General features: G+C 45.3%; 2 protein-coding genes across 2 annotated transcripts in view; one reads left to right on the forward strand and one right to left on the reverse strand.

Moving 5' to 3' along the window:
- ptgfrn (prostaglandin F2 receptor inhibitor) overlaps positions 1–17,453 on the reverse strand; it is a 43,774-nt gene extending 26,321 nt beyond the window's left edge. The window contains exon 1 of the mRNA XM_033032997.1: positions 17,066–17,453. Coding sequence (XP_032888888.1) covers positions 17,066–17,114 — 49 coding nt within the window. The 5' untranslated portion in view covers positions 17,115–17,453. The remainder of the gene's footprint in view (positions 1–17,065) is intronic.
- The window catches only part of LOC116980607 (carcinoembryonic antigen-related cell adhesion molecule 1-like), a 134,214-nt gene continuing 127,722 nt past the window's right edge, over positions 17,263–23,754 (forward strand). Inside the window, exon 1 of the mRNA XM_033033001.1 lies at positions 17,263–17,384. The gene's annotated coding sequence lies outside the window, so the exon portion shown is untranslated. The remainder of the gene's footprint in view (positions 17,385–23,754) is intronic.

Genomic DNA, 23,754 nt, shown 5'->3' on the forward strand with positions numbered 1-23,754 from the left:
ATGGCAGAGTAGACTTGATGGGCCGAATGGCCTAATTCTGCTCCTATGACTTATGAAGTTTGTTCTTCATTCCTTTTCATATCTCTAGTTTTCCTGCACCCTCTCATTCGGAAGAAGGGTCTCGACCCGAAAAGTCACCTCTTCCTTTTCTCCTGAGATGCTGGATAACATATATTTACATATAAAATTATAATAGGACTGGACAAGCTAGATGCAGGAAAAATGTTCCCAATGTTGGGCGAGTCCACAACCAGGGGCCACAGCCTTAGAATAAAGGGGAGGCCATTTAAGACTGAGGTGAGGAAAAACTTTTTTACCCAGAGTTGTGGATTTGTGGAATATCCTGCCAGAGGGCAGTGGAGGCCAAACCACTGGATGGATTTAAGAGAGAGTTAGATAGAGCTCTAGGGGCTAGTGGAATTAAGGGATATGGGGAGAAGGCAGGCACGGGTTATTGATTGGGGACGATCAGCCATGATCACAATGAATGGCGGTGCTGGCTTGAAGGGCCGAATGGCCTACTCCTGCACCTATTTTCTGTTTCTATGCTGCCTGACCTCCATACAGCATTTAGTGTCTATTTTAGATAGATTGGTAGATGGCTTCAGAAAGGGAGAAGTGCTGCATCACACCTGCACGGGGAAGCTATCTCCATGCTGCTGTAAGTGCACCATTAACCACAACCTATTCCCATTTTGCTATTTCCCCATCAGCCACAGGTGAGATGGAAACCACACACATACCACAGCATGAAAACACACCTCACACATCACCATGCACAGGCAAAACCTACTAATCATCATTTCAGCAAACTTTATTTTTCTTTAAGCTTCAGGAAGAAAAAGACAGCCTGCACCTGGGGCAGAACAATCTGATGACAACTGGTAGCCCCAGAACTGCCAGGATAACAATATCATCTTTCCCAAATAAGACCACACAGAGGAGCCTCTACTGAGAGGAACTACTTTGACTTCATTGATGCATCATGGAAACAGCCTCTTCGGCCCATCAAGTCCATGCCGACCATTGATCACCCGTTCATACTAGTTCTATGTTACCCCACTTTCTCATCCACTCCCTACACGCTAGTGGACAATTTACAGAGGGCCAATTGACCTACAAACCCGCATATCATAAGTCCATACGTTATCGGAGCAGAATTAGGCCATTTGGCCCATTAAGTCTATTCCGCCATTCAATCATGGCTGATCTATCTTTCCCTTTCAACCCCATTCTCCTGCCTTCCCTGACACCCTTTGGGTCTTTGGGATGTGGGAGGAAATTGGAGCACCACACGGTCACAGGCAGAACGTGCAAACTCAACACAGGCAGCACCTGCGATCAGGATGGAACCTGAGTCTCTGGTGCTGTGAGGAAGCGGCTCTACCAGATGTGCTACTTTACTTTGGCAAAGTAAACTTCATTATGTCTAAAAAAAGTGGTTCATTTGTAATGTGCAGGGGCCATTTGCATTTTACCGGGGCAAATTGCTCAAAGAGGGAGGGACCAGTCATTGCCAAATGCAAACACACAAAGTGGTGGAGGAACTCAGGAGATCAGGCAGCATCGGTGCAGGGAATGTGCAGGTGATGTTTCTGGTCGGGAACCTTCTTCAGACCCTGAAGAAGTGCAAAGATGGGTCCTGAACCAAAACTCATATCTTTTGCAGGTGCAAGAAACAGCAGTGAAACCTTGATGAAAGTGAAAGCAAAATAAATCCCTGCCATTTCCCATTAGCTACTTTATCTTCCTGTTCACATGAAAGATTTTATTTGCAGTTTTGATATTTCTTGCAAGCTAACTCTCCTAATATACTTTACCCCCACTCTCTTAAGTCATCTTTTGCTGGCTTCTAAAATGTTTCCATTCTTCGGGACCTCCACTATTCCTTGCCTTCTCTTTCAGATTCTTTATAAATCTTGTTGATTCTGCAACTTCCTAACAACCGCTCCCAATTTCACTGCCCCACCTAATGCTAATAAGCACAAATGAGGCCACCTGCATTGAATTTACAAAACACACAAAGTGCTGGAGTAACTCAGCAGGTCAGACAGCATTTCTGGAGAACACATCTCAGGTTAGGACTCTTCTTCAGACGAGACGTGACCTATCTATGTTCTCCAGTGATGTGGTCTGAGCCGCTGATTAACTCCAGCACTTTATGTCCTTTTCATAATAAAGTTCATAAATGATAGGAGTAGAATTAGGCCATTCGGGCTATCAAGTCTACTCCGCCATTCAATCATGGCTGATCTATCTTCCCCTCTTAGCCCCATTCTCCTGCCTTCTCTCCATAACCCCTGACACCCATACTAATCAATAATTTATCTATCTCTGCCTTAAAAATATTCATTGACGGCCTCCACCGCCTTCTGTGACAATTAATCCCACAGATTCACCACCCTCCGACTAAAGAAATTCCTCCTCATCTCCTTCCTAAAGGAACGTCCTTTTATTCTGAGGCTATGACTTCTGGTCCTAGACTCTCCCACTAGTGGAAACATCCTCTCCACATTCACTCTATCCAGGCCAAATTAGTTTAGAGATACAGTGTGGAAATAGGCCCACTGAGTCCACTCCGACCATTAGTCTCCTGTACACTAGTTCTATCCAACACACTAGGAACAATTTCCAGAAGCCAATTAACCTACAACCCTGTGTTCAAAAGGGAACTGCAGATGCTGGAATATCGAAGGTACACAAAATTGCTGGAGGAACTCAGCGGGTGCAGCAGCATCTATGGAGCGAAGGAAATAGGCGACGTTTCGGGCCGAAACCCTTCGTCTGAAGAAGGGTTTCGGCCCGAAACGTCGCCTATTTCCTTCGCTCCATAGATGCTGCTGCACCCGCTGAGTTCCTCCAGCAATTTTGTGTACCTAACCTACAACCCTGTACGTCTTTGGAAAGTGCAAAGAAAATGGAGCACCCAGAGAAAACCCACATGGTCAGATGGAGAATGTGATTTGCTTGTTATGTTCATGAAGTAGAAAGATTGATTAATACTATTTTCAAAAACTCAAGCACATTGGCACAGGGTGGAATATATTATACTCAATACTAAATACAGGCTTAACACAAGAATGGTTAAAATAAAATCATACAATGGCGGTGGCAGAAGATGAAGTGTAGATCCATCGAGCTTAGTTACTCGTCACTTCAGTCAAGATATTTATCTTTAAATATATAAAATTCTGAGAGGCATAGATAGGGTGGACAGTCAGAACCTTTTACCCCCCAGGGTGGAAATATCAAATACTAGAGGGCATTGATTTACAGTCAGACAGGCAAAGTTTGAAGGATATGTGCACATGTTTTTTTTACTATAGACAGTGGTGGGTGCCTGGAATATGCTACCAGGGGTGATGGTGGAGGCAGATATGATAGTGGCATTGAAGAGGCTTTTAGATAGGCAGATGGACATATAGGGAATGGAGGGATGTGGTTTATGTGCAGGCTGGGGAGATTAGTTTAACTTGGCATCTGTGGATGACTTGATTTTAATCATGTGAAGTTTTTCTTTTGACTGGATAGATATGTTTACAGAAGCCAATTAACCTACAAACCTGCACGTCTTTGGGATGTGGGACAAAACCGGAGCACCCGGAGGAAACCCATGCAGTCACAGGGAGAACGTGCAAACTCAGCACAGACAGCTGAAGTCAGAATCGAACCCGGGTCTCTGGCGCTGTGAGGCAGCAGCTCTACTGTTCTCTCCATCTCTATATTCCAGTATATTTCTTTAACAATATTCTTCAATTTTCTCATTTAAAGTAGTCAGCAAATTTCTCAAAGTTTTGCTCAACAGCCATTTGCGGTAAAGCATTCTAAGTCTTAATAACCCCTTTATCCCTATCCATGGTCCGACGATAATCTTAAACACATGTTCCTTATTGCTATTTCACCAAGTGCTGGGAATAGTCATTGACTTTCTCAACATCTTTCACAATTCCCAAAGCTGCAGCTGGACCACTAATCCTTTGGTCTCAGTCAAAAACGTCATCAATATTAAGGCACATGAAATTATCCCCCTATTTCCATTTAGTTTCAAGGAAAGTTTTGAGATTTTCCTCTTCCATGACTGAAAGAGCTTTCCTACAAAAAATATGCCCGAAATGCATTTAATTAAAGCTCTGAATTAAAGAAAAACAATTTGCTTTGCTGTTCATTGTTGAAGGAGGCTGAAGGGTGATAGGGAGAATGCACAGTTTTTTACCCAGAGCAGGGGGGGGGTCGAGAACCTGTGAACATCAGTTTAAGGTGAGAGGAAAGATCTAATAGGAACCGGCGGGGCAACTTTTTTTACACAGCGGGTGGTAGATATATGGAATGAGTTGCAAGAGGAGGTGGGTGAGGCAGGCATTTCACAACGTTTAAGAAACATTCAGACAGATACACAGATAGATACACAGATAGTATAGGTTTAGAGGAACGTGCCAAACACAGGCAGATGGGACTAGTGTAGTTGGGCATGTTTGTCTGTGTGGGCAAGCTGGGCCAAAGGGCCTGCTTCCACGCAGTATGACACTACGAATATACGTAGCCCCCATATTACAGGGGAGGGGGGTGTGTTATGTGTTCTTGTCTTATGGGCAAGGGGAGGAGGGAGTGACAATGAGAACCCGGCGTGGGGGGAAGGCTGTGATGGACGGTGGGAAAAAAAGGGAGACCCGGTGTGGGGGGGGGGGGGGGGGACTAGTTTAGAATCCTCTGCCCAGCAGATAAGTCTGTGTTTGTTTGTTTGTTCATTTGTTCCGGTCAAGGCGCTGTGCACACGGCCACCAGCCAACAGTCGCTTGTCTTTTTCTTTTTGTGTTCATTTTTAATTTCAAGTTTTCATGTACCTTGTGTGTTGTGACTGTTGGCAGACCAATTACCCTCCGGGGATGAATAAAGTTTTATCGTATCGTAATCGAGAACCCGCGTCAATCTCTGCCTTAAAATTATTAATTGACGTCCTCCACAGCTGTCTGTGGAAATGAATTCCACAGATTCACCATCCTCTAATTGAAGAAAATTCCCCTCATTTGCGTCCTCTTATTCTGAAGCTATAACCCAGGGGTCGGCAACCTTGTTCTGCATAGGGGCCGGGACGCATGCCTGTGAGCGGATGGCGGGCCACATCTATCACGTGTACACATGGGTCCCGCCCAGGATGGAAGGCATCAAATCACGTGTTCACAGAAGGTAGACAAAAATGCTGAGGAAACGCAGCGGGTGAGGCAGCCTCATGCAATCCTTGCATGTCTCACCCGCTGAGTTTCTCCAATTTTTTTGTCTATCTTAGATTTTCCCAGCATCTGCAGTTGTTAAACGTGTTCACAGAAGGTGCGCGTCCGTGCTGGTGGCTTTGCGCAGGAGCTCGGCGGGCCGGATGATTATGGGGAAAAAAATCCGCCTGAGGGCCGGATCATTTCAGGTTACGGGCTGCATTCGGCCTGGGGGCCGTAGGTTGCCGACCCCTGCTATAGCCTATGGTCCTAGACTCTCCCACTGGTGGAAACATCCTCTCCGCATCCACCCTACCCAGGCCTTTCACTATTCGGTAAGTTGCAATGAGGTTCCCCCTCATCCTCCTAAACTCCAGCGAGTACAGGCTCAGTACCGTCAAACGCTTATCATAAGTTAAACCAATCATCCCTCGGATCATTCTCGTAAACCTCCTCTGGGCTCTCTCCAGTGCCAGAACATCCTTCCTCAGATATGGGGCCTTAAACTGCTCACAATGCTTCAAATGTGGTCTGACCAGTGCCTTATAAATCCTCAGCATTGCATTTTATATTCAAGTCCTCTAGAAATAAATGCTAGCATTGAATTTGTCTTCCTTACTACTGATTCAAAACCCTATGTCCTTTTGCATACTAACGGCAAGAGTGCGGAGAATTGCAGGCAGCCTGTGTGACGTGCTTCAGTCATTAATAGACAAGCCGGAGACAATATGGATAAAGGGTCTATTCTCTCACAGGCAAGCATCATAAGTAGTTTGCAAGAAATGTTTAATGTAGCTCTCAAACAGATAGTAGAGTTGCACAACGGAGTTTGAAATGGCTGCTCAATTAGGAGACATGGTAATGTTTAATGGATCAGAAGGTTAGAAGAACAAAATAGACAAACTGAGCATATTAAACCAGGGGAGCTGCAATTCAACATGGGGGGTCTGACTAACTGCTTTGGAACAAGGAACAACGATGGGAATTTCTTCTCAACTGAAAGATTAAGAGCCAGTTAGGCAATTGAAAACTGGACAATGTTTTTAAATTGGGTAAAATAAATCAAGGAATTATGGCAAAGATGGTGGGAACGCAAATCAGAGGTCAATTTAAGGCACAAAACACAAAATGCTGGAGTAACTCAGCGTGTCAGGCAGCATTTCTGTAGAACATGGATAGGTGATGTTTTAGGTTGGGATCGTTCTTCAGACTGATGAAGGATCCAACTCGAAACATCATCGACCCATGTTTTCCAGAAATTCTGCCCGGCCCATTGAGTTACTCCAGCACATTGTCTTTTTTTTTGTAAGCCAGCATTGGCAGTTCCTTCAGTCTACAATTAAAGGCAAACTATGTTTGAGTAGCTGAATGCATTCCGACATTCTCAACCCATTCTTCTCACGCATTGTTTCCACAGAACTCCCGAGACAATGGCAGGCATTGCGACATGCATGGTTCAAAGAAATGCGCTCGTGAGCCTCCCAACTGGAACATTATTGCCAAGATGCTTGGTCAAATAATTCTGCTGTCAATGACGGCACACAAAACACACAAATGGAAGAACGTGGTTTGGGAACAGCTCCATCCAAGATCACAAGAAATTACAGAGAATTGTGGACGCAGTCCAGACCATCACACAAACATCCATTGATTCCATTTACACTTTACAAGGCCACCAGCATAATCAAAGACCAGTCTCACCCCGGCCACTACCTCTTCTACCCTCTCCCATCAGGCAAGAGGTACAGAAGCGTAAAAACACACACCTCCAGATCCAGGGACAGTTTTTTCCCCAGCTGTTATCAGGTATCTGAACCAGCCTATCACCAACTAGAGAGCAGTCCTGAGCTACTATCTACCTCACTGGAAACCCTCAGACTATCTTTGATCCGACTTTACTTTGGAAGGCAAACCTGGATAGGTGAAGGAGCCAGTCTTTACATGTGGGAGGCAAGATTGGCAAAATTAATAAGCAAAATGCAGATTGTATCATGTTAGCCTTTCGGTTTTTTTCCAGCATCTATGCAAAGTGGTAAATGTATTCACCCACATGGATATGCAGGGAAAGGAGGGACATGGATTATATGCAGGCTGATAAGAGTTGGTCATGGCATCATGTTCAGCACAGTCATTATGAGCCAAAGGGCTGTACTGGTCTATGTTCTTAATGATTATTTTAGATATACAAAACAGTAACAGGCCCTTCGGCCCACCGGGTCTACACCAACCAGTGATCACCCTGTACACTAGCACTATCCTACACATTAGGGACAACTTACAACTTTTAACCGACACCCTATTAAGCTGTACATATATTTGGAGTGTGGGAGAAAACCCATGCGGTCATGGAGAGAACGTGCAAACTCTGCATAGACAATACCTGTGTCAGGAACGAACCCGGTCTCCGGCGCTGTGAGGCAGCAACTATACCGATGCGTCACTGGGCCACCGTGCCAATGTTTACACATATTTCCCAGAAAGATTTCACTCCATTCATCCAAGTCAAATTCACAAACCAAAACAAAATCAAAACGCAGACCAAAATATAAATCGACTGGAATACTTATCGAGTGTCATGAGCAAATACTGCTATCACATCACACATTACAATTACAATACTTTGAATGCGTAGGAAGGAACTGCAGATGCTGGTTTACACGGAAGATAGACACCAAATGCTGGAGTAACTTGACGGGTCAGGCAGCACCTCTGGAGGAAAGGAATAGGTGCCGTTTTGGGTTGAGACCCTTCTTCAGGCTGAGAGTCACGGGAGAGGGAAACTGGAGGTATGAAAAGATACAAAGAACAAAAGAATGAAAGGTATGAAAAGAACAAATCAAGGCCAGAAAGGATGTTCAAGGAAAGGCAGAGCCCACAATGGTTCATTGTTGGCTGCGGAAGAGATGATAACGAGGGGGTATGAACAGTGATTTGTTCTTTTCATACATTTCATTTTTTGGTTCTTTATACCTTTTCATCCCACTAGTTACCCTTTCCCCCAACTCTCAGTCTGAAGAAGGGTCTCGACCCGAAACATCACCTATTCCTTTTCTATAGAGATGCTGCCTGACCAGCATGTTGTGTCTATCTAAAGGAGATTAAAGTTTAGTTATAATTATTCTGACAATTGAAATGGAACAAAATAACTTTAATCCATCCTTTCAGTTGAGGAGGTTTGGGGAGGTACATTGTGCAAGATATCCAGCAAAGGACCCTGTTCTTCTGAACTGTGCTGTACCTACATGTGTCAGACTCTGAAGAAGTGTCCTGACTCAAAATGTCACCTATCCACGCCCTCTAGACATACTGTCTGACCTGCTGAGTTACTCCAGCATCTACAGTTCCTTGTGTCCATAGACAATAGGTGCAGGAGTAGGCCAACCGGTCCTTCGAGCCAGCACCGCCATTCAATATGATCATGGCTGATCATCCACAGTCAGTACCCCGTTCCTACCTTCTCTCCATATCCCCTGACTCCGCTATCTTTAAGAGCTCTATCTAACTCTCTCTTGAAAGGATCCAGAGAATTGGCCTCCTCCGCCTTCTGAGACAGAATTCCACAGATTCACAACTCTGGGTGAAAACTTTTTTCTTCATCTCCGTTATAAATGGCCTACCCCTTATTCTTAAACTGTGGCCCCTAGTTCTGGACCCCCCAACATCGGGAACATGTTTCCTGCCTCTAGCGTGAACAATCCCTTAATAATCTTACATGTTTCAATGAGATCCACTCTCATCCTTCTAAATTCCAGAGTTTACAAGCCCAGCCGCTCCATTCTGTCAATTTATGACAGTCCTGCCATCCCGGGAATTAACCTTGTGAACCTACGCTGCACTCCCACAATAGCAAGAATGTTCTTCCTCATATTTGGAGACCAAAACTGCACACAATACTCCAGCTGTGGTCTCACTAGGGCCCTGTACAACTGCAGAAGGACCTATTTGCTCCTATACTCAGCTTCTCTTGTTATGAAGGCCAACATGTCATTCGCTTTCTTCACTGCCTGCCGTACCTGCATGCTTACTTTCAGTGACTGATGAACAAGGACCCCCCAGATCTCGTTGTTCTTCCCCTTTTCCCAACTTGACACCATTCAGATAATAATCCGCCTTCCAGTTTTTGCCACCAAAGTGGATAACCTCAAATTTATCCACATTAAACTGCAACTGCCATGCATCTGCCCACTCACCCAACCTGTCCAAGTCACCCTGCATCCTCATAGCATCCTCCTCACAGTTCACACTGCCACCCAGCTTTGTGTCATCTGCAAATTTGCCAATGTTACTTTTAATCTCATCATCTAAATCATTAATGTATATTGTAAATAGCTGCGGTCCTAGCACTGAGCCTTGCGGTACCCCACTAGTCACTGACTGCCATTCTGAAAGGGACCCGTTAATCCCTGTTTAACTGTCTGCCAACCAAATTTCTATCCATGTCAGTACCCTACCCCTAATACCATGTGCTTTAATTTTGCCCACTAATCTCCCATGTGGGACCGTATCAAATGCTTTCTGAAAGTCCAGGTACACTACCTCCACTGGCTCTCCCTTGTCCATTTTCCTAGTTACATCCTCAAAAAATTCCAGAAGATTAGTCAAGCATGCTCTGTTGTTTCAGCTTTCAGTGACTTATTTCCAAGGCCACTGTCTCTTTAAGTCACTCACTCACATTTAAAGAACGACACTTTAATAAATTGGGTAATTATTAATTTATTGTATTATGATCATTATATATTTATCTGTGTATTGTTGTATTAATGGGCCTGTTAAGCTGCAGCGAGTAAGAATTTCATTGTTCCGTTACTGATACATGTGACAATTAAACTCTTGACTCCCGTTCTATTGCTTATCTGTACGTCTATTATCGGCTTGTTATTTATCAAATCTGGAGGCAGCCAGCATTATCAAAGACACACAACTCTCACTTTTCACTCCTACTATCGGGAAGAAGGTACAGGAGTCTGAAAACTGTGACCACCAGGTTCAGGAACAGCAAGGGCGACACAGTGACACAGCGGTAGAGTTGCTGCCTTACAGCGCCAGACACCCGGGTTCGATCCTGACTATTGGGGCTGTCTGTACGGAGATTGTACATTCTCCCTGTGACTGCTTGGGATTTCTCTAGGAGCTCCATTTTCCTCCCACACTCCAAAGGTTGTAAAGTTAGATCAGTAAAATTGTGAATTGTCCCTAGCGTGTTGGATAGTGCTAGTATACGGAGTGATCACTGGTCAGCGCGGACACAGTGGGCTGAAGGGCCTGTTTCCACACTGTATCTCTGAAGTCTAAAGAAGTAATTATTTTGCCTATGAAAAAGCCAAATGGAAATGTATCTCAACAGCATGCAGACCCTGACAAGCTTCAAAAAGGCCAGCACAAAACTTGCAGCCTAACTGTTTGAGGTTTCTGTTCTGTGTCAGGTCTCCAGCAGATTGTGCTTGTTATTGGAGACTGACACAATGGCAGTCATGGTTAACTCTTAGATTAATCAGAAAAAACATGACACCAAATCCAAAACTGAAAGCAAAAAGCCTGTGAACTACACCCAGAGGAGATCAGCTATATTTAATAAACACAGAAATGCATCAAATAATATAGTGGGTATATGGAACAATGTTAAAAATATATTTGGACAGGTACATGGATAGGAGAGATTTAGAGGGATGTGGGCCAACACTTCACACTATACATTTCATGCTGTCTTGGCAAGGTCACTGGCATAATCAAGGACCAGTCTCAACCCAGTCACTTCCTCTTCTCATTTACAGAGGCCGATTAACCTACAAACTTGAACGTCTTTGGGATGAAACCAGAGCACCCGGAGGACACCCACGTGGTCACAGGGAGAGAGTGCAAACTCTGCACAGAGGGCAGCCGAGGTGAGGATTGGACAATGCGGCACAGAGGTAGAACCGCTACCTCACAGCACCAGGGACCCGGGTTCGATCCTGACTACAGGTGCTATCTATGCGGAGTTTTCCCTGTGACCACGTGGGTTTCTTCTGGATACTCCGGTTTTCTCCCACATTCCTAAGATATACAGGTTTGTAGGTAATTGATTTCTGTAAATTGTCCCTAGTGTATAGGATGGAACTAGTGTGTAGGAAAGAACTGCAGATGCTGGTTTAAATTGAAGGTAGACACAAAATGCTGGAGTAACTCAGCTGGACAGGCAGCATCTCTGGAGAGACGGAATGGGTGACACTTTGGGTCGAGAGACTTCTTCAGACTTAGTCTGAACTAATGTTTGGGAATCAGTGGTCAGCGCAGACTTAGTGGGCTGAAGGACCTGTTTCCATGCTTTCTCACTTTAATATCTAGAGTCTAAATCTCCTCACATCTCCTCCTGAAGGTCTTCTCACCTTTGGCTTTATATCATTTTTGGCCAACTACGATGAAGAGCCACTGGATTTTATCTACACTAAAACAGTGTTATATAAAAATGGATACAAAATGCTGGAGTAACAGCAGGTCAGGCAGCATCTCTGGAGAAAATGCATAGTTGACGTTTCAGGTCAGGACCCTTCTTCAGACCCAACCTGCATATCCATGTTCTCCAGAAATGCCGTCTGACCCTCTAAGTTACTCCAGCATTTTGTGTCCATTTTTATATAACACTGTTTTAGTGTAGGCAAAATCCAGTGGCACTTTATCCTGGTCAAAATTCACATAGTCAAAGATGAGACCATATAAACCAGCCTCTGCAGTTCATTTTTATTCCATTCTATAAAAATGAATGTTGTTGTTGTCGTGTAGGGTTACAAATGAACAATGACTACAAGGGCAAGGTAAAAGGGAGTGATTAGCACAGTGAAACCATACTTCAATGGCAAGAGTGAAAACTAGCTTAAACCCATACAAATGCAACTGGTAACACCATACCGTGACTCCATACAACTTCCCTACAATACGGCTTAGCTGCCAATTTCCTCCAAACTTTTTTTAGGGCATCGCCATGGCAACAGTGAGGTGCACAAAAAATGTTTGGTGTGAGCTTCTCCATTCTGACGAACTTGGGGACATTTCTGTGGCAAAAGTTGTATCAGCAACATCCGAGGTTACCGATCACACAGACCGCACACACATTCAGATTTGCTGAAGTGAAGACTGAGATTGTTAAAGTGAAACACAACGATCTGGGGGAATTCGTGTTCCTCGGGATGAGTCACCCAAACAGCATTTTCACACCGCACAGGATTCGAAAGTCCAAAGCTGACGTTATTTCAGTTTAGCTTATTATTGTCACATGCACCGAGGTACAGTTTTATGTTGCGTGCTATCCGGTCAGCGGAAAAACTATGCATGATTACATGTTGTGCGGCACGATGGGGCAGCGGTAGAGCTGCTGCCTTACAGTGCCAGGGACCCTGCTTCGATCCTGATCACGGGTGCTATCTGTATGGAGTTTGTACGTTCTCCCTCTGACCACATGGGGTTTCTCCGGGAGCTTTTGTTTCCTCCCACACTCCAAAGATGAACAGGTTTGTAGGTTAGCTGACTTCTGTTAAATTGTCCCTAGTGTGTAGGGGAGTTAGTGTGTGGGGATCGCTGATCGGCGCAGACTCTGTGGACTGAAGGGCCTGTTTTCGAGCTGTATCTTTAAACTAAACTAAGGATACAGCCGGAAGATGCTGAAGCCGGGCCATGCGGGGCTGGGCATCGATAAGACCCCTTGAAAAAGGGTCTCGACCCAAAACATTACCCATTCCTTCTATCCTGCTGAGTTACTCCAGCATTTTGTGACAATCTTCCTGAAAGGAAGGATTTGTGTCACTTAAACCCAGGGGTGTTACTGTGGCAGGTCTCAAACAGAAATGCTGCTATTGAGTTTGAGACTTTGGCCTTTTCTGGACTTTGTCTGGCCCTAAACCTTATTCCATTTATCCGGTATCTACACTGTGGATGGCTTGACTAACCTTAAACAGACACAAAATGCTGGAGTAACTCAGTAGGACAGGCAGCATCTGGAGAAAAGGAGGAGGTGACGTTTCATTCGGCGACCCTTCTTCAACCTGAAACGCCACCTATTCTTTTCCTCCAGAGATGCTGCCAGATCCATTGAGTTACTCTAGCATTTTGTATCTATCTTCTGTGTAAACCAGCATCTGCAGCTCCTTCCTACACACTCCTTTTGGGAACATGGGTTGCTCCAGTCATGTGCCCCTGCCGGAGTTAAATTACGTAACTGAAGACCATATCTGTTGTGAAACGCAGTCTTTGTCTGGAAGGCAGTGTTGAAATTCTATGTACTCGGAATAAGAGGCATTCATTGATAACAAATACAGGCATGGAAGAAGACAGCACACTTCTGTAGAAGTGAGAAGGGGACATCACTGTGTGATTAATTTACTGCCCCTCTCCTTGAAATACACACATTCATTTCTGAACCTCGTTACAAATCCTATTGTCTACATGATTAAAGAACGGTGTAATTCTCAATCAGTGAATATGAGCATAAAATCATGAGTGGAATAGATAGGGTGAATGCACAGAGTAGAGGAATCAAGAACCAGAGGACACAGGTTTAAAGTAAGAGGGGAAAGATTTAATAGGAACGCGAGGAGCAACCTTTTCACTCAGAGGGTGGTTGGTAGATGGAACAAGCTGCCAGAGGAGTTAGCTGAGGCAGGGACTATATCAACATTTAAAAGACAGCTGGACAAGCTGATTAGAGGGGAATGGGCCACTTGTGGGCAAATGGGACTGGCTTAGATGGGATATCTTGGTGAGCATGGACGAGTTGGGCCGAAGGGCCTGTTTCCATTTCAAATTACACTAGAACATAGAGCAGTACAGCACATGAAAAGCCATTCAGCCCACAATGTTTGTGCCAAACATGACTAATCAAGTTAAACTGATCTCTTCTGCCTGTACATGATCTATATCCCTCTATTCCCTGCTCTCCTCCTTCCCTCCCCGCCTCCTCTCCTCAGACTTCTTCGGTCTTTCTGCTGACTGGATAGCACGCAACAAAAAACATTTCACTGTACCTCGGTACACCTGACAATAAAAAACTAAAAATGAACTATTTGTATTCATCTAAGGTTGAAGGGGGAATTAATTCTAAAAATAAACACCTTAATCTGGTAAAACAGAGAGCAGAAGAGTTGGGGTGGGCTGTAATCGGTTACACACTGGCCCTGCAATGTTAAAACGACACTGACAAATAAGCACAATAGACAATAAAAGCATCCTGATGTTGCTGAAATGACAGCAGCAACTCCATCAACATGCAAACGCTACAGTCACTTCAGGACGATTGCAAAGAACAAACCTTCAGACTCAGCATCTGAGATGCGTATCTTGTACTGAACTATATCAGGGCTGCCAACTCTCACACATTGAGCGTGAGAGTCGCGCATTTCGCAAAATTCTCACGCTCTCACGCTGATCACAAATTTCTCACGCTCAAAAATCTGCAGGTGCTGGAAGTTCAAAATAGAGCCAGAATTGTTTTAGAGGTGAGTAAAAACCATGAGGGGACTATATAAGGTGAATGCAGTCTTTTTCCCGGCATGTGTGATTCAAGAACTAGAGGGCATTTGGTTTAAAGCAGGGCTGTCAAACTACCGGCCCGTGGGATGATTTGGGGGGGGGGGAAGTAGTTTCTCCCGTGCAGATGGTGTGGTAGGTGAGACACGGCAGTGGTCCCAGCACCGACAACCCCCCCCCCCTCCCCCGAGGCACCGCTCACACCTCCCACCCCCGGCGGCTCTGTCTGTGTCAGTCCGCCGCTCTGTCCACACCGCATGGAGTTTTAACCCCGGCCCGGAGCCAGGAGTGGACCGGGTGTGTGAAGGCGTCAGTGCCGCCTCCAGAGTCGCTCCGATGCCTGATCCCCGGGTCACTGACCCTAACCTGCCCAGGGCCAGCCGGCCCGCCCGGGAGGGGGGAGAGTGAAATGCTCCCCGGGCATCGCCAAGACTCCGCTCACTCCGGATGTTGTCGCCGCTTCACTGACACACACTCTCATTCACACACAAGGTTTAAAAGGATCTGGGCCAAATGCAGATAAATGGGACTAGCTTAGATGGGGCATCTTGATCTGCATGAACAAGTTGGGATGAAGGGCCTGTTTCCATGCTGTAAGACTATGACACATTGTAGAAAGGGTGCAATTGCTCTGGAGAGGATCCAGGGGCGATTTTTGAAGATGTTGGCAGGGCTGGAATTTTTATTTCTCCTTGAAGAAAGATTTGATAACTGGAATTGTATTCTCTGCAGCAACGAGGTGAAGAAAAAACTTAGTTGAGGTGAATAATATTATGAGAATAGAACCTGTTTCGCTTAACAAGGAGTGTAGGAAGGAACTGCAGATGCTGGTTTAAACTGAAGATAGACACTAAAAACTAGAAAAACTCAGCAGGACAGGCAGCATCTCTGGAGAGAAAGAATGGGTGATGTTTCGGGTCGAGACCTTCAGACTGACAAGGTTGAAAACCAGCCATAAAACACAATGACTGGAGATGTGTATTATCCAACTAAGGGCAGAAATCAGAATCATGTGTTCGTCTTTATTGACGTGACACCATAATAAATATATTACAGAAAAAATAATTTAATGGTGTGGCACGTTGGCGCAGCGGTAGAGTTGCTGCCTTGCAGCACCATAGATCCAGATTTGATCCTGACTACGGGTGCTGTCTGTACAGAATTTGTACATTCTCCCTATGACCACATGGGTTTTCTCTGGATATTCCGGTTTCTCCCACATCCGAAAGAAGTGCAGGTTTGTAGGTTAATTGGCATCTGTAAATTGTCCCTGGAGTGCAGGATGGAACTGGTGTATGATAGATTGCTGGTCGGTGTGGACTTGGTGGGCTGAAGGGCCCGTTTCCATATATATGTTTTCCATATATATCTTAATGTCATTGAACCATATACGATTGAATATGTGGCATTATTTTTGTCTTGTTTCTATAGTCAAAGGGTAAGGTTGATTGATTTATTTATGCAGAACAGTGATGGAAGTCCGACTCTTGCCTTGTTTCTGTTTTTTCTCTCTCTATATATGCATAACAGCATGAATTATAATCTGATTTCAATACATGAATATAGTCATTCATGTGCTGCACCTGTTGGTCAGAGGCTGGCTCTATTGTGGAATGTAATTTAGCCTAACCTTATTCATACCTAATCCAAATTAAAGCATAAATGTTGCATTCAAGTGCAAGTTAAAAGACTCGCTACAGTATGCACCAGATTGCACAATTTCAAGCTGAAAATGCAAAAGCTCCCTACTGTGGGAGGGCGGTGTCCCTCTCGGTCACTATGCCCCCTCGCAATTTCTCACTCTCAACTCTCATCCAATGTCGGCAGCCCTGACTATATACAAAAAGGAATTTCACTGTACCCCAGTACATGTGACATTAAAGTACCATTGAACCAGCAGCTTTCACACCGAGATTTCACAGAATGAAATTACACTGTCCTGGTCCTTGTTTAGCGACACCCACCCCCTCACCGTCTGCCCGAAGGGGCGGCAGCAGGGAAAGAGAGCAGCGATAATGACGGGTATATTCGATGGGTAAAACTACCTCGGGGGCGAGTAGTCCCGGTGCAGCGTCTGGGACCCGCCCGCCCGCCGCCCGGCCGGCCTGGAGTCTCACAACACCGTCTCTCCACCTACCCCCAGTTGCACGCCCATTCTCAATTTCTCCCTCCCTCCGCTTTCTTTTCCTCTTCCCCTCACCTTTCCCTCTCCCTCCTTCTCTCACTCTCTTTACTTCCCTTTCTCCCACCCTCCTTCCCCATTCTCCACCTCCCTCTTCCCCTCCTTCTCTCCCCGCTCCTTCTCACCCTTCCCCCTCCCCTCCATCCTCTTCTCTATCCCTCCCTTTCTCCCCCAGACTCACCGCAGAGCAGGGCCGGCAGTAGGAGGAGGATCGCGGCGAATCGCCGCATGTCCCCGCCGGGATGGCCTCGCCTCGCCTCTCGCAGTCTCAGTCTCTCCCCCGGCTTCACGCCCGGGCTCCCGGTGTCGCTCCCCGCACCATGGGGCGGTCTCCCGCTCCGCCGCTCGCTGCAGACACTGAACCTGAATCAAACCTCCCCCAAGAGAACAAGCCGCGCTCGCCGGCGGCCGGGAGGGAACACACAGCGCTGGGAATCAAAGACCTTTGCTGGGAACCAAAGATCTTTGCTGGGAACCGCTCCACGCTGCCAGCCCGACAGGTAATGGGAGCGGGCAGGAGGCGGGCGGATCTCCACCCTTCTCCCCGCCTCCTCCACCTTCTCCCCGCCTCCTCTCCTTCTTCACTCCCACCTCTCTCTAGGATCTTTGCTCCCTCTCTCTCTCCTCTCATGCTCTCTCCTTCCCTCCCGCCTCTCTCTCCTCTCCCCCTGCGTTCTCCCTCCCTCTCACTCACCCCCATTCCCTCCTTCTTTCCTTCCATTCCTCCCCACATCCCCTCCTCTGCCTCCTCTCGTTTCCTCCCTCCCGCCTCACTCAATCCCTGTGGGACTCCACTACTGCTTCTTGTTACAAATGTACACATGTGCTACATTGTTACTTCACCCCTGCAACAGTTTGATTTGTATTAAAGTGGGATATGTATTAAAACAACTGGCAGAGTTGCTGCCTCACAGCACCCCAGGTTCGATCCTGACCATAAGACATAGGAAGAGAATTTGGCCATTCGGCCCATCGAGTCTGCACTGCCATTCGACCATGGCTGATCTACCTTTCCTGCTCAACCCCATTCTCCTGCCTTCTCGCCCTTGCTGATCGAGAACCTGTCAATCTCCGCTTTAAAAATACCCAATGACTTGGTCTTCAGAGCCATCTGTGGCAATGAATTCCACAGATTCACCACCCTCTGACTAAATAAATTTCTCCTTGGGTGCTGTCTGTGCGTGGAGTTTACACGTTCTCCCTGTGACCGCGTGGGTTTTCTCCGGATACTCTGGTTTTCTCCCACATCCCAGACGTGCAGGTTTGTACGTTAATTGGTCTCTGTAAATTGTTCCTTAGTGTGTAGGGAGTGGATGAGAAAGTGGGATAATGTAGAACTAGTGTGAATGGTAGATCGATGGTGGGTGCAGACTTGTTGGGTCGAACGGTCTGTTTCCATGCTGTATCTCTAAAACTAAACTAAAAACACACAAAGTGTTGAAGTGTGTTGAAACAAGGAACTGCAAATACTGAAGAAGGGTTTCGGCCCGAAACGTCGCCTATTTCCTTCGATCCATAGATGCTGCTGCACCCGCTGAGTTTCTCCAGCAATGTTGTGTAACTGCAAATACTGGTTTACAAAAGAATGAGTTGGAGTAACTCAGCAGATCAGGCAGCACTGCTGAGGGCCAAGAGTCAAAAGTGTTTTATCGTCTTGTGTACCTAAATAGAACAATGAAATTCTTACTTGTAGCAGCATTGCAAGTCTGTAAACACAGTAATCATAGATAACAGTGTTCAAGAAGGAACTGCAGATGCTGGAAGATCGAAGGTACACAAAAATGCTGGAGAAACTCAGCGGGTGCAGCAGCATCTATGGAGCGAAGGAAATAGGCGACGTTTCGGGCCGAAACCCTTCTTCAGACTGATAACACTATAATACTATACGATAAGACTATAATCATAGATAACACATTAGTTTACTTTTTAGTTTACAGCGCAGAAGCAGGCCCTTCAGTCCACCGAGTCCATGCCGACCACCGATCCCTGTACACCAGCACCATCCTACACACTAGGGACAATTTACAATTTTTACTGAAGCCAATTACCCTATGAACCTGTACATCTTTAGAGTGTGTAAGGAAACCAGAGCACCCATGGTCCAGAAAAAACAGAAAACCCACGTGGCCACAGGTAAAATGCACAAACTCCGTACAGACAACACCCACAGTCAGGGTTGAACCCAGGTCTCTGGGGCTGTGAGGCAGCAACTTTATCACTGTGCTATTGAGCTAAACAAAAAAAAAGTTAAATAAATAAAAATATATATAGTCCAAAACAAAAGAAAGCTCAAAGTCCTTTTTGCAACAAAGACAGTTTGTATGTCAGAGTTTAGTTGGAGTTCGTAGTGTTAAGTTTTGAATTTTGTTCAATCAATGGTCTTGCTATTTTTGTCTCTAATTTTTGCTTTCTCGTGTTTCGGACTAGGGTAGGTCATGCTGGTAAATGTTCCTGCTTTATCTTTAAGTGCCAGCTGCACTGAGGAATTGTTACAGATTCAGCCATTTGACCTTAGGAAGTGCGGAGAAATTATCTGCTTTCTCATGCAGAGGAAAATGTACAAGGACATACGTTTTATCTCGACACTATAACTGGCAGCAAAATTAGGTGATCTGTCATGGAGCCATACAGGGCGGAAACAGGCCCTTCAGCCCACCTTGTTCATGCCAACCAATTTGGCACATGAATCTAGTTCCATTTGCTTGCATTTGGCCCATAAACCCTTCCTATCTATATGTCAATCCAAATGTCGTAATTGTCATTATCATACAGTGTGGAAACAGGCCCTTGTGCCCAACTTGCCTACACCGACACTAGTCCCACCTGCCTGCGTTTGACTCATATCCCACTAAACCAACATCCTGTCTAAATGTTTCTTAAATGTTGCGATTATACATGCCTCAATTACCTCCTCTGGCAGCTTCTTTCATACACCTACCACCCTTTGAATGATAAGTTACCCCTCGGGTTCCTATTAAATCTTAATAGGTGGACTGAAAAGCTTTGTTTTGCACGCTATCCAAACAGATCACATAATACCACACATAGGTACAAACTAGCCAAACTCATGTACAATAGGTAGCGCAGAGGGGAAGATACGGAGTGCAGAGTATAATTCTCAGCATTGTAGCGCATCAGTTTCAGAGACAAAGTCCAATGCCCGCAATGGGATAGCGGTGAATCGGACAGTACCCTAGCTTAAGGAAGGACCATTCAGTAACCTGATAACAGAGGGGAAAAAGCTATTCCTAAGTCTGTTGGTGTGTACTTTCAAGCTTCTGTATTTTCTGCTGGGTGGGAGCGGGGAGAAGAAGGAATGACCGGGTGGGACAAGTCATTGATTTGAAACAATTTGAAATAAAGTTAATTTGAAACAAATTAAAGTTTGGAACTCGAGTGTATGGCACTGTTGGCCAAGCATTAACACTATACACAGCTTGTTAAATTATACTCAGTAATTTGAGAGATACTTTAGAGATACAGCGCGGAAACAGGCCCTTCGCCCACCGAGTCTGCGCCGACCAGCGATCACCTCGTACACAGCACCATCCTACACACTACGGACAAATTACAATTTTATTGAAGCAAATTAACTTAGATACCTGTACATCTTTGGATTGTGGGAGGAATCCTGAACATCCAGGGGAAACCCAAGCAGTCACAGGGAGAACTCACAGACAGCACCCATAGTCAGGATCGAACCCATGTCTCTGGCGCTGTGAAGCAGCTACTCTACTGCTGCACCACTGTGCCACACAAACGCCCAATGTCACTGCATTGGTTTTGTGTGTACGCCTTCCTGTAAATAACCGGTTTATTTGTAGCAAAAAGGAAAAGACAGCTGGTTATATAGACCCTATAAAGTGTACAAAATACTGTCTTTCCATGCCATATCTCTAAACTAAAATATCACTTACTATAAATAGAACAATAAAATTGTCAAAATCATTTCACTTTGACCGCCTTAATATTCTTGTAATCTTTGCTGAGCTGTTTGGCTGATATTGTCTGCAGAGTTATATATACAAGGATGACCATCAATTTGAGGTGGCACACCGGTAGAGCCGCTGCCTCACGGCGCCAGAGACCCACGTTCGATTCTGACCTCGGGTGCTGTCCGTACAGAGGTTGCACGTTCTTCCTATGACCGTGTGGGTTTTCTCCGGGTGCTCCAGTTTCCTCCCACATCCCAAGGACGTGCAGATTTGTAAGTTTATTGGCTTCTGTAAATGGTCCCTAGTGTGTAGGATAGAACTAGTGTTTGGGTGATTGTATGAATGCTGTGTCTGTCATAAAATTTTGTGTTGATCAAAACATACGTCTGAAGAAGGGTACCGACCTGAAACACCACCTATCCAATTTTGCGAGCGATGCTGCCTGAACCGCTGAGTTACTTCAGCATTTTGTGTCTATCTTGAGTATGAACCAGCATCTGGGTATAAACCAGCTTCTAGGGTATAAACCATCAATCCTTTTTATTATATTCAGTTTTTCTTAATTCTTCCTTCTGTTAAATTTTGTCTGCTCTCAATCAGGACATTCACTGCTCCTCATCCGTTTACCTGGATCGTTATATCTGGATTTACCTGGACCTCTATACAAAGCATTGTTCACACATTGTTTGAGTGACAGTTTCCTGGCTTGAATATTGGACCTGACTTCTACTAGTTTGAACTTGCTTCCTTGCCTTGCTCTAGTTTAATTTCTTTTCATTTGCCTTGTGTCTTTTACTCCCTTCAAAAAGTGTTCACTTCTTCCAAAGTTGAATAGTGCAAACTTCCCCAGCATTATCTCATCTATCTGATCACTGAGGAGTATTATTATAGCAACCTGTATTGCAGGCAGGAGCTGCCATTTCAGATAAGTGTAAAAGTTTAGTTTATTATTATTGTCAGGTATACCGAGGTACAGGAAAAAGCTTTTTTGTTGCATGCTTTCCAGTCAGCGAAAAGACTATACATGATTACAATCATGCCGTCCACAGTGTAGACACAGGATAAAGAGTAAAACCTGTTTAGAGCTCAGAGAAATACAGCATGGAAACAGGCCCTTCGGCCCACCGAGTCCATGCCGACCATCCATCACCCGTTCACACTAGTTCTATGTTACCCCACTATCCCATCCACTCATTACACACTACACGTTAAGCCCCCCCCCCCCCCCCCCCCCATCCCCGGAGTTAATGCTCTATCTCTGTTATGAATTGCAATATGAACAAAGGAACTAGAAGCAGGTTTAGTTTTAGTTTAGCGATAGTGTGGAAACAGGCCCTTTGGTCCACCGAATCCATGCCGACCAGCGATCCCTATTCACTAGCACTATCCTACACACGAGGAACAATTTACAATCCTGTACCAAAGCCGATTAACCTACAAACCTGCACGTCTTTGGAGTGTGGGATGAAACCGGAGCACCCGGAGAAAACCTGCGCGGTCACAGGGAGAAAGTACAAACTCCCTACACACAGGACCCGTGGTCAGGATCGAACCCGGGTCTGGCGCTGTAATGGCAGCAACTCTACCGCTGTGCCACAGTGCTGCTCGAGGAAAGAATTTAATTGTTCCATTGTCGGTACATCCCACTATTAAATGAACTTGATTCTGGACAGTTGCAATATCCAATCATTCAGTAGCAACACTTCTCTGTCGCTGTGTGTTGTGTGAGTGTGGTAAGTCCCTTTAAGAGCAGCCTGCAAAGATAGCAGTAGTTAAACGTTGACGGCTGTGAGAATTTGCAAGAATCATTGTATTTGATGTGCCTTTTCCACTGGCACAGAACATCTTGCATTTCAATAACTAACTTGGTAAACAGTGCAGGTCATTTTTTGACTAATACCTTGGAGGGTGACTGAAATTCTACAGCCATATTGACTTGGTGAATCATGGTTTGGCAACTCAAACGACCAGGAACTAAGGAGATTAGCGGTCCATCACGGGTCCTGACCTCCCCACCGCCTCTAAAAAGGCATCATCAAGGACACACACCATCCTGGCCACGCTCTCATTTCACTCCTGCCATCGGGAAGAAGGTCCAGGAGTATGAAAACTGTCACCTCCAGGATCAAGAACGGAGTACAGAGACAAAGAAATGCAGATGACGTTCAATACACAAAAGGTCAAAAAGTGCTGGAGTAACTCAGCGGGTTAGGCAGCATTTCTGGGGAACGTGGATAGGTGACATTTCGGGCCGAGACTCTTCTTCAGACTGCAGCTCCTTCCCAGCAACCATCAAGCTCTTGAACACCATACCACACTAACCTCAACTATGAACGATGGTCGCCTTTGGTAATACCAAGGACTTTGAGTTATTGTGCGCTAGTCAGCTATTCATTTATTGATATTTTTTGTTTATTATCCTATCTCTGCGTATAGTGTTTACAGGCCTGAAATACTGCAGTAATGGGACAGTTGTACAAGATGCTGCTGAGGTCATACTTGTAGCATTGTGTTCAGTTCTGGTCACCCTGCTATAGGAAAGAATTTCATTGTCCATTAGTTTAGTTTAGTTTATTGTCACGTGCACTGAGGTACAGTGAAAAGTTTTTATTGCCTACTAAGCAGTCAGCAGAAAGACTATACATGATTCCAATCGAGTCATCCACAATGGACAGATACAGGATAAAGGGAATAACGTTTAGTGCAAGATAAAGTCCAGTAAAGTCCGATTAAAGATAGTCTGAGGGTCTCCAATGAGTTAGATAGTAGCTCAGGATTGCTCTTGAGTTGTTGATAGGATGGCTCAGTTGATAGGTACCAATGACAATTAAGTACACTTTACGTTTTAGATTAGTTTTTAGTTTTGGAGATGCAACGTGGAAACAGTCCCATCGGTCCATTGAGTCTACGCCGGCCATCGAACACCCGCTCACAC

Source organism: Amblyraja radiata, chromosome 14, assembly GCF_010909765.2.
Source record: "Amblyraja radiata isolate CabotCenter1 chromosome 14, sAmbRad1.1.pri, whole genome shotgun sequence".
In the NCBI taxonomy this organism is placed as follows: domain Eukaryota; kingdom Metazoa; phylum Chordata; class Chondrichthyes; order Rajiformes; family Rajidae; genus Amblyraja; species Amblyraja radiata.